The 12,106-nt window shown below is 45.6% G+C and overlaps 1 protein-coding gene across 11 annotated transcripts in view; it reads left to right on the top strand.

The window, feature by feature from the left end:
• SLC12A8 (solute carrier family 12 member 8) overlaps positions 1-12,106 on the top strand; it is a 156,307-nt gene that overhangs the window by 88,896 nt on the left and 55,305 nt on the right. For all 11 annotated transcript variants that reach the window (XM_053564400.1, XM_053564408.1, XM_053564403.1 and 8 more), the window contains one exon: positions 3,271-3,384. In XM_053564400.1, coding sequence (XP_053420375.1) covers positions 3,271-3,384 — 114 coding nt within the window. The remainder of the gene's footprint in view (positions 1-3,270; positions 3,385-12,106) is intronic.

Below are 12,106 nucleotides of genomic sequence, written 5' to 3'. Positions count from 1 at the left end.
AAAGACAAAATAACCACAGACTCATCAGAAATCCAAAAAATCCTTAATGAATATTACAAGAAACTTTATTCTCAGAAATATGAAAATCTGAAGGAAATAGACCGATACTTGGAAGCACGCCACCTTCCAAGACTTAACCAGAATCAAGTGGAAATGTTGAACAGACCCATATCAAGTTCAGAAATAGCATCAACTATACAAAACCTCCCTAAAAAGAAAAGCCCGGGACCAGATGGTTTCACGTCAGAATTCTACCAAACCTTTAAAGAGGAATTAGTACCTATATTACTCAACCTGTTCCAAAATGTAGAAAAAGAAGGAAGACTACCCAACACGTTCTATGAAGCAAATATCACCCTGATCCCCAAACCAGGAAAAGACCCAACAAGAAAAGAAAATTATAGACCAATATCACTAATGAATATAGATGCAAAAATATTCAACAAGATCCTAACAAACAGAATCCAGCAACACATCAAACAAATTATACATCATGACCAAGTTGGTTTTATCCCAGGGTCTCAAGGCTGGTTCAATATACGTAAATCTATAAATGTAATTCAGCACATAAACAAATTAAAAAACAAAGACCATATGATTCTCTCAATTGATGCAGAAAAAGCTTTTGATAATATCCAGCATCCCTTCATGATCAGAACACTCAAGAAAATTGGTCTAGAAGGGACTTTTCTTAAACTGATAGAGGCTATCTACAGCAAACCCACAGCCAATATCATATTGAATGGAGTTAAATTGGAATCATTTCCACTCAGATCAGGAACCAGACAAGGCTGCCCATTGTCTCCATTGCTTTTCAACATTGTAATGGAAGTTTTAGCCACCGCAATTAGGGAAGAAAAGGCGATCAAGGGTATCCATATAGGGTCAGAAGAGATCAAACTCTCGCTCTTCGCAGATGATATGATTGTGTATCTGGAAAACACTAGGGACTCTACTACAAAACTCCTAGAAGTGATCAAGGAATACAGCAGCGTCTCAGGTTACAAAATCAACATTCATAAATCGGTAGCCTTTATATACACCAACAACAGTCAAATTGAAAAAGCAGTTAAGGACTCTATCCCATTCACAGTAGTGCCAAAGAAGATGAAATATTTGGGAATTTACCTAACAAAAGACGTGAAAGATCTCTATAAAGAGAACTATGAAACTCTAAGAAAAGAAATAGCTGAAAATGTTAACAAATGGAAAAACATACCATGCTCATGGCTAGGAAGAATCAACATTATCAAAATGTCCATACTACCCAAAGCAATATATACTTTCAACGCACTCCCTATTAAAGCTCCACTGTCATATTTTCAAGATCTTGAAAAAACATTACTTCGTTTTATATGGAATCAGAAAAAACCTCGAATAGCCAAGACATTACTCAGAAATAAAAACAAAACAGGAGGAATCACACTACCAGACCTCAGACTTTACTACAAATCGATAGTGATCAAAACAGCATGGTATTGGCACAAAAACAGAGAAGTAGATATCTGGAATAGAATAGAGAACCAAGAGATGAATCCAGCTACTTACCGCTATTTGATTTTTGACAAGCCAATTAAAAACATTCAGTGGGGAAAAGATTCCCTGTTTAACAAATGGTGCTGGGTGAACTGGCTGGCAACCTGCAGAGGACTGAAATTAGACCCACACCTTTCACCATTAACTAAGATAGACTCTCATTGGATTAAAGATTTAAACTTAAGACATGAAACTATAAAAATACTAGAGGAGAATGCAGGGAAAACCCTTGAAGAAATTGGTCTGGGTGAGTATTTCATGAGGAGAACCCCCCGGGCAATTGAAGCAGCTTCAAAAATACACTACTGGGACTTGATCAAACTAAAAAGCTTCTGCACAGCTAAGAACACAGTAAGCAGAGCAAGCAGACAGCCCTCAGAATGGGAGAAGATATTTGCAGGGTATAACTCTGACAAAGGTTTAATAACCAGAATCCACAGAGAACTCAAACGCATCAGCAAGAAAAAAACAAGGGATCCCATCGCAGGCTGGGCAAGGGATTTGAAGAGAAACTTCTCTGAAGAAGACAGGCGCACGGCCTTCAGACATATGAAAAAATGCTCATCATCTTTAATCATCAGAGAAATGCAAATCAAAACTACTTTGAGATATCATCTAACTCCAATGAGACTAGCCTATATCACAAAATCTCAAGACCAGAGATGTTGGCGTGGATGCGGAGAAAAGGGAACACTTCTGCACTGCTGGTGGGAATGCAAATTAATACATTCCTTTTGGAGGGATATATGGAGAACACTCAGAGATCTAAAAATAGATCTGCCATTCAATCCTGTAATTCCTCTGCTGGGCATATACCCAGAAGACCAAAAATCACAACATAACAAAGATATTTGTACCAGAATGTTTATTGCAGCCCAATTCATAATTGCTAAGTCATGGAAAAAGCCGAAGTGCCCATCGATCCACGAATGGATTAATAAATTGTGGTATATGTATACCATGGAATACTATGCAGCCTTAAAGAAAGATGGAGACTTTACCTCTTTCATGTTTACATGGATGGAGCTGGAACATATTCTTCTTAGTAAAGTATCCCAAGAATGGAAGAAAAAATATCCAATGTACACAGCCCTACTATGAAACTAATTTGGGACTCTCACATGAAAGCTATAACCCAGCTACAACTTAACAATAGGGGGAAGTGGGAAAGGGGGGGGTGGGTAGAGGGAGGGGAATCGGTGGGATCACACCTGTGGTGCATATTACAGGGGTATTTGCGAAACTTGGTAAATGTAGAATATAAATGTTTTGGCACAGTAACTGAGATAACGCCGGAAAGGCTATGTTAACCACTGGGATAAAAATGTGTCAAATGGTTTATGAAGTGAGTGTATGATGCCCCATAATCATATCATTGTATACACTTATGATTTAATAAAAAAATTAAAAAAAAAAAAAAAAAAAAAACTATTAAGAAAAGAGTATAATTATCTTACCACAACAAATAAGCGAGGTGATGGATAGTTAATGAGTTTGATGTAAGCATTTCACATTGTATATCAAAGCAGAACACTGTACCCCATAAATGCATCAATGTACAGAGTTATGATTTAATAAAGAAAAAAATATGGCTCCACTGATTGAAAAAAAAAAAAAAAAGAAAAATATTTCAGCTATACTGAAGTTCATAAAGCAAAATGATGAAAGTGCTCCCCTTCCCAGAGGTAACCACTGTCCATGTGGCTCATTTTTCTCTCCTTTGTATTATTTCAGAACATGGTTTCATTGGATATTCACCAGAACTGCTGCGGAACAACACTCTGCCAGATTACAGCCCTGGGGAGTCTTTTTTCACTGTTTTTGGGGTTTTTTTCCCGGCAGCTACAGGTATTGTAATTTGAATTCTTTTTCACTCTGATATTAGGTGTAAAATGCTTGGTTCCCGAAATTCAGCTTCATAATCAGCCTGCATGTGGCTCTAAGTGTGTATATCTGACTTTAGAGATGGGCTTAATTTTAACTAAAAATCTATTCTTTCAACCGAGAGTTTATTTGTTCATAACACCTGAAGGCCCCCGACGTGACTTAATCCTCTTGGCCAAGTTACTAGAGGGGACATATTTCTCTTGGAGCTGAACGGGATGGAAACCTCGGCAGGACGGGTTGCTGTCTTCACACCTGGAATGAGTGCATCTGTGGTCTAGAAACTCCCCTTCCGCCTACCCCAGTGAGAAATGCTACTGCCTCTTCTTTTCTGGGTGTGGATCAAGCCAGGATCCCACAGGCGATGAACGAAGCTTACCCCACCCTTCCCCCTTTCCTGCTCTGCAGTGGTCATGGAAGAGCCTTCCACAGCTGAGGTCCCCACAGAACTCTTGTGTCATGCTTAGGTCCCCCGTGGGGGAGGCAGGAAGCTGTCATGTTCTCCAAATGGTCCATAGGAAGTGGCATTTGCTAGGGCTGGGCGTGTCCAGCACGTACTAAGAAAAGTACTTCACTCTGGCTCAAGCTAGTGTTGGTGGCCTGGAGTGTGTCTGCCATTGTCCCCTGAGTCCCTCCCCTTTCCCTCTGTCTTTCTACATAGGCCATTTTCTTATTCATTATCCTCTCCCCATATAGGACAGGGGTGGAAAAAGGAGATGCTATGAGAATGTCTAAGATTAAGAAGATTGTCGGTACAAATGTTGGCAAAGATGTGGAGAACACTGAAACTCTCAGATGCTGCCAGTGGGAGCATACAACAGTGTGACCGCTTTGGAAAAAAGTTTGACAGTTTCTTAAAAATCAGACATACACCCAGCAATTCCACTCTTAGTTCTCTACTGTAGCGTTTCAAAGGCATGTGTTCATATAAAGGCTTGTACATGAAAGTTCAAAGCAGCTGAATTTGTAACAGTCCCAGACTGGAAACAGCTCCAGTGTTCATCAGCAGATGATGGATGAACAATATCATGGTATAGCCGTACTATAGAAAAGTATTCATGAACTATTGATACATACAACCATATAGATGAGTCTCAAAATAGTAATGCTGAGCAAAAAAGTCAGACAGAAAAAGAGTACGTTTAAAAAACTACATAGGAAGCTCGGCGCCTATGGCTCAAGTGGCTAAGGAGCCAGCCACATACACCTGAGTTGGTGAGTTTGAATCCAGCCTGGGCCTGCCAAACAACGACGGCTGCAACGAAAAAAATAGCTGGGCGTTGTGGCGGGCGCCTGTAGTCCCAGCTACTTGAGAGGCAGAGGAGGAGAATCACTCGAGCCCAGGAGTTGGAGTTTGCTGTGAGCTGTGATGCCACGGCATTCTACCCAGGGTGACAACTTGAGGCTCTGTCTCAAAAAAAAAACCAAAAAAACCCAAAAACCTATATAGGCTTGGCACACCTAGCACAATGGTTACAGTGCCAGTCACATACACCGAGGGTGGCAGGTTTGAACCTGGCCCGGTGTCATACTAAACAACAATGACAACTGCAACAGAAAAATAGCAAGGTATTGTGGTGGGTGCCTGTAGTCCCAGCTACTTGGGAGCCTGAGGCAAGAGACTCTCTTAAGCCCAAGAGTTTGAGGTTGCTGTGAGCTGTGATGCCACCACACTCTACCGAGGGCGACATAGTGAGATTCTGTCTCAAAAAAATAAATAAATAAATAAATAAAATAAAAAACTATATAAAAGAACATTTATATAAAATTCTAGAAAAGGGCGGTGCCTATAGCTCAGTGGGCAGGCCTCTGGCCACATACACTGGGGCTGGCGGGTTTGAACTCAGCCTGGGCCTGCTAAACCAACAATGACAGTTGCAACAACAAAAAAAATAGCTGGGCGTTATGGTGGGCACCTGTAGTCCCAGCTACTTGGGAGGCTGAGGCAAGAAAACGCTTAAGCCCAAGAGCCTGAGGTTGCTGTGAGCTGTGACATCGCAGCACTCTACCCAGGGTGACAGCTTGAGACAGCAAAAAATTCTAGAAAATGCAAGCTAACATGACCGGAAGATCAGTGGATGCCGATCATATAGAGGTGAGAGGAAGAAGAGGGGGGATTTCTAAGGGGCAGGAGGAAATTTGGGGGGATGAAAAATATATTTCTGTTTATGGTGATGGTTTCCCAAGGTTCATTCCTATGCCAAAACTTGTCAGGTTGTTAACCTTTAGATTTATGCCGCTTAGTTAGGTATAACTCAGTAAAACTGTTAAAATGGGAAAAATTAACAACTTTCATAATCCTTCACTGATTTTTCCCAGTTCTACCTTTCCTGAAGCAGTGGCCTTTTCTCTCCTCCTTGCCGGGTGGCTCCCTGTCTGCTTGCCTACCCCTGCTCCACTCCACTCCCTCTATCTGGAGTCCCACGCCTGTCCTGCCAGTGACATGGTTCTTTCCAGGGTCACCAGTGACTTCCTTGTTACTAAATTCACAGGCACTTTTAGTCTCTCCCTGGATGTGACCTCTCACCACAGCCCGCTTCCTCTTTCTTTCTTTATTATTATTTTTTTTTGTAGGGACACTGTTTCACTTTATGGCCCTCGTAGAGTGCCAAGGCATCACAGCTCACAACCACCTCCAACTCCTGGGCTTAAGCGATTCTCTTGCCTCAGCCTCCCGAGTAGCTGGGACTACAGGCGCCTGCCGCAACGCCCGGCTATTTTTTGGTTGCAGTTTAGCCGGGGCCGGGTTTGAACCCACCACCCTCGGTATATGGGGCCAGCGCCTTACCGACTGAGCCACAGGTGCCGCCCCCGCGTCCTCTTTCTTTCTCTTGTCTCCTTCATGCAGCATGTCCTGCGGCCCTGGCTTACCCCTCCACGGTGTTTCCTCTTCCACCTGCCCCGCCCCCTCCCGTGTTGGCTCCTTCCGGCTATTCTAGCCCTTCTTTCTCCACTGTCTTCCTTGGAATCTTATCCATCCCCACCGCTCAGTAGCCACCCACAAAGCTGACACCTCCCAAATTTACGGCTCCAGCCCTGACTTCTCCTCCAAGCTCCACATCACACCTTCAGTTGCCTGAGTGATGTCTTCCCAAGGATCTCACACCCAGCAAGTCAGAACAGAACCCATCTCACCAGGCCCCCAACTGTTTCTCCTCCTGTGCTCCTGGTCTCAGTGAATGGCACTCCTGCCAGCCGAGTGCTCATGCCCAGGACGGGCAGTTATCCACAATGGCTCCCTCCAGCTCCTGTCAGTTTTACCTCCTAAATAGCACTGAACTCTCTCTGCTACTCCTTGTCTCTGTCCCTGACCCCTCTGGTCCAGGCTTCATCTCTCCCTTGGATCACTGCAGCAGCTCCTACCTGAGCCTGGAATGAGGGTCAGTAGTGGCAGGTAGAATCTTGGTCCAGGAATCATATTTGGCAGACGTAGTGCAGCTTCCTCGTGTTATAAAATGGAAAGAATCAGTCTCTGACTCTAAGCCTTCATCCTGCCAGGGTGATCTAAAACTAATATAAATCATTCAGGATGCCTCCACCTGGTCCGGGGCTCACACGTCATCTGGGAGGAGGCTCTGGCCATTCCTCATCACTGTATAGAGCCAGCCCTGCTTGTTGTCCTATCTGTGGGGCTCTTCAGGTTGTGCTGCCTCTGAGCCACTTTTGGGGACCAGAAATCTGCAGAGCTTGGGAACCCTATGCTTAGAGTCTACCTACTTCCTAGACCTTCCTTCCTGGGATCTTCCTGGATTCCCATTGGTACCGCCAGGGATCATGTGGGTCTCAGGTCCCCATTGCTTTGGAACCCATTGGAAGCCTCTCGCTGCCCACCCCTAGCTCCAGGGCCAATCTTTTGTTCACATACAGTGGACACTCCTGTCCTGGACCAGCTTCCTGGGCATGTGGCCCACATGTTCACTTGTTTCAGTGATTTGCTGTTGCTAAAATTCTTTTGAACAAGGGACTTCGTATTTTTATTTGTACAGGGCCCCATGAACACTGTGGTCATTTCTGTCTTGTTCTCTCATGCTTCCCCACCCTGTGGCTTCTTCTCTATTTGGTGATCCCCCAAATCTCCTTACCTCTTTGGCTTTTGAGAAGTGGAGACCAAAACAGTGTGCAGACCAATCCTGCTCTCTCTCTGCTGTGTATCTCCCCCGGGGCAATTGCATGTAGGTCAGCTTCCTTTGAATGGGCATAAAGGTAAAGCTTCCTAGGAGTGTGACCAGGAAAGAGGAAAGATAAAGGGAATAAAGAAAGTTCACATCTGAAAATATCTTCTGGCCCCTCTCCCATTCCCCTCCCATGCACAGACTGAACACACATTCACGGGGCTTTTCCCCCCAGAGTGTCCCCTGGGGCCTGGCAGCAGGTCCCCTCGGAATGAGACCCCTGCGCCGAGGGCCACATTAGCAGTTTCATCTGAGCCAGGGCCTGTGGGTGCCCTTGGCTGGTGGCCCTTCGCACAGAGTTGTCCCAGGTGTCCTGAGGCAGACAGGACTTTGTCCTGTAGTATGGCCTGATGCGCCCCCTCCAGGCTGCCCCCGTGGCTTTTCGCCTTTGCCTCTCTGGCCTTGAGAGAGGACATGCCTGGCCTGTGTGTGTGGAGGGGGCAGTGAGCCCCTCTGGTTCTTCTGCCTCCAGACAGGAATTCGCAGCAGTGTGAGGCCTGAAGATGCAGACCCCTGCATTCAAGCTGGATTAACATTTGAGGTCAGCTCATCCAGCACCTCTCAATTTTTTTTACCTTTTTAATCCATCTTCCTTTTTGATAATCATACTAAAAACCTCACAGTCACTGACAACTTCGGACTGGGGAGGAGATTGTCTTTGTTCTTCCTTTGAGAAAGATAGAACTACCTAAAAATACTTGTCAAGATTTATTTTCTGTGGTTTAAATTAGGAACATATTATTTTGTAACATTCCCAATATAAAATTCTGATATTGAGCAGACTGTGACTACACAGGCTTCTTGACCGCACCCCTCTTAGGGGACGTGCTTTCCTGCTCCTCCACTCTCCCCTGGCCAACCGAGGTTGAGAATCACCCATTTAATCCTTTATTTTACCAAGGGGGGAAGGAGGGGCACAGAGTTGACTAAGGTCACACTGCTAATTAGAGGCCAGAGTTGGGCCATTATCCCGCTGCTCTCCCCTGGTTGTCTCTCTGTTTACAGGGGCCAAATGTAAACACAGTAGACAGGACGAATGATGGGTATTACTGGCTTTCTCCTGGCAGATGTTCCGGTAAGCTATGAAAAGCATGGATGATTGGCAGTTTCCATGGTGATAGATTTGCCAAGGATTAGCTCTGAGTGACTCATGGCTGGGGCTCCCTCCAACACTATCCTCTTCTGGAACAAGAGAACCTCCGGGCTGTGGCGAGGGGAGTTTAGAAGAACAAACACTCTGTCCACCAGTCCCCCAACCCCTCCTTAGAGAGGTATTATTTAAGTTACTTCAGATATTTTATCCCAGAGGCAGGTGGCTTCCTGGGAAGAGCAGCTGGAGATTGGATTTCGGTGGTGGCTCTGGGTTTCAGAAGCTGTCCTCCTGCGCCCTCACTGCACCCCTCCACCACACCCTGGCGTGGTGGCTGCAGGGGCGGGGTGGGGGTGGCCTTGGAGTAGATTCTGCCCTCCCTTCACTTCTTAAGGGGCTTTCCTTCTCCGAGCTACACCACCAAACTTTCCCTGAGAAACAAACATCTCTCCCTCCAGCATTTTCACACCCTGCTCCCATACAGAGGAAGCCACTCTGGGGATCCAGGAGCGCAATTCGTGAAGACTAGGAAGTGGAAATTTACTGAGAATAATATCAGCCATGTGAGGTCATATGACCCTTGTCCCCAAATTCCAAACTCTTACTGGAAGGCAAGAGAGCCTCTTTGGCTACAGTCAACACGTGGGTCTGTCTGTGGTTGACCACACCCAAGTAAAAATGTTGTGGGAAACCTATGGCCTTTCTCAGAATGTCCGTAGGCCCCTTGCCTGCCTGGGACTCGTCTATCTCTGTGATGCCCTTTGACTCCCTGGGCCTGACTTCCTCTCTCTGCTCACACTCACACCTGGGGGTGCTCTGGGAGTCTGTTGGACCCCAGGTCTGGCTGGCTGTCTCCTGGCCCCTCAGCCCTGGTTGCCTGGTTCAGGATGTCCTGAGGTCACGCCCCTCCTGTGGTCCACCTCCCCCCTTTCTCTCCTCCCAAGCCATCCCCTGGACTTCCTCACAAGTTATGTGTCTTGCAGGTGAAAGGACATGGACCTCCTGGGGGTTCCTAGGCTTAAGGAATAGAGGCCCCAAGTAAGCACAGCCTGAAGATGGGGCCGCCCACTTCATTCTGATGGACTCATGAGCAGGAACAGGAGACCAGAAGGAAGCTTTATTATTATTATACGTGTTTGTTTTTGTAAGTTTATTTTTAGCATTAATTTAAACATGTATCAAAATTATTATAAATATCTGTGATAATTATTATCATTACAACAGCCTGTTGTGGCCAGGCACTGTGCCGAGCACTTTACATATAGTCTTTCATCAAAACTTCTCCACGGCACTGTGGGAGGCTGAGGTGGGTGGATTCCCCTGAGCTCACAAGTTCAAGACCAGCCTGAGCAAGAGCGAGACCTCATCTCTAAAAATAGCTGGGTGTGGCTCGGCGCCCATAGCTCAGGGGTTAGGGCGCCAGCCACATGCATCCAGGCTGGTGGGTTTGAACCTGGCCAGGGCCTGCTAAACAATAATGACAACAATAATAAAAAAATAGCCTGGCTTTACAGTGGGTGCTTATAGTCCCGGCTACTTGGGAGGCTGAGGCAAGAGAATCACTTGAGCCCTAGAATTTGAGATTGCTGTGAGCTATGACACCATGGTACTGTATAGAGGGTGACAAAGTAAGACTCTGTGTCAAAAAAAAAAACACAAAACTTCTCCACAGTTTCACTGGTTCCATCAGACATAGATCTGCCATGGAGCTAATGCAGCCCTGGGCCTCAAGGTCCCTCACTCGCATGAGCTCCTTCCAAAGCCCTGCTCCTAATTTCATATTCATAATAACGTACTTACATTCAGGCCCCATAGAACCTGAATGGGTTCTATTATTTACCCGTTTTGCAGATGGAGAAACAAAGACACAAAGAGACTATTTCCCCAGTGTCACCTGGACAGTAAGTGGTGAACCAACCCCATTGCTTCTCTTATACTTAGAAAGGATGCTGGGGGTGGCGCCTGTGGCTCAGTGAGTAGGGCGCCAGCCCCATATACCAGAGGTGGTGGGTTCAAACCTGGCCCTGGCCAAAAACTGCAAAAAAAAAAAGAAAGGATGCTGGAAGAGAGGACATCACCCAGAAGGCAATACATCTTGCTCGAGGCCTGGTAGTGTCAAAAGTTCCACTATTTGACAGAATCTCTAAAACGTGGTGAAGTTACAGGACTCAAAAGTTCTGTCTGAAAAACAGAGCAAGAGGGGATGAAAGATTTCTGTAGGAACAGTTAAACAAACCAGTAAGGCCGGTGTGGGCAGCAGGGGGCTGGCAGTCGGGAGGAAGGTAAGGAAAGGCAAACCAGTCTTCAGGCACCTGAGGGAATTCTGAGCAAGGAGTGGAGCCCGTCTTTCCTGGATGGACATTTGTTTGGCACTATATTAGGTGCCTTAGAAATGTTCTGACTTCACCACAGTCCTGCCAAGTTAAGTAGTATCATCCTCATTTGCAGCCGAGGAAACCAAGGCTCAAAGCCACACTGCCTCCAAACAGTAATAGATTCCTTTTGTTCAACAACAAAGAAGGCAGCAGATAGGACTTACGCACTTTAGTGCATGTGCATTCTAGCCTAATAAAAGAGAAAAGTAATACATTTATGAACTTAAGAAAGAAAATAGGCAGCAGAGAAATGATTAAGCTATAAATGGAAAAAGGAAATTGAACAGCGTCTGAGGACACAGATTTGGATTGAAAAGTCCCCAGGAGGAGGCTTGGAAGTTCCTTGAGAAAGATTAAGTAGTCCTTTAATGCAATGACAGGAAGTAGAAACTAGAAAAACTGTCAGGGTTTTTTTCTTTTTTCTTTTTTTTTGTAGAGACAGAGTCTCACTTTACTGCCTTTGGTAGAGTGCCATGATGTCACAAGACTCACAGCAACCTCTAGCTCTTGGGCTTCCGCGATTCTCCTGCCTCAGCCGCCTGAGCAGCTGGGACCACAGGCACCGGCCACAACGCCCTGTAGCCCGGCTATTTTTTGGTTGCAGTTCAGCCGGGGCTGGGTTTGAACCCACCACCCTCGGTATATGGGGCCAGCGCCCTACTCACTGAGCCACAGGCGCCACCCCCAGGGTTTTTTTCTTACTAATTTTCATTTTCAGGAACCCAAAAGAAAATTGGGGTAGGAAGTAGGTTTGTGACCACTGCCAGTAAGTAAAGACTTGGATCTGTGGGTGTCATGTTGACAGAGGGACACAGAGAGAAAGGCCGTGACTTGCTGTCTTGCAAATGATGGTTAAGTGGTCACTTGAATTTAGAATGCTTATTTTATCCAAGGACTTTTTTAAAGAATTGATTTGTTGAGACAGAGCCTCACTGTCATCCTGGCTGGAGTACAGTGGCTCTATCACAGCTCACTGCATCCTGGAACTGCTTGGGCTCAGGTGATCTTCCTGCTTTAGCCTCCTGAGTAGTTGAGACTACAGGCACACA

The sequence above is a fragment of the Nycticebus coucang genome, chromosome 16 (genome assembly GCF_027406575.1).
Source record: "Nycticebus coucang isolate mNycCou1 chromosome 16, mNycCou1.pri, whole genome shotgun sequence".
In the NCBI taxonomy this organism is placed as follows: domain Eukaryota; kingdom Metazoa; phylum Chordata; class Mammalia; order Primates; family Lorisidae; genus Nycticebus; species Nycticebus coucang.
The sequence above is the reverse complement of the archived record's forward strand: the minus strand, read 5'-3'. Positions and strand labels throughout refer to the sequence as shown.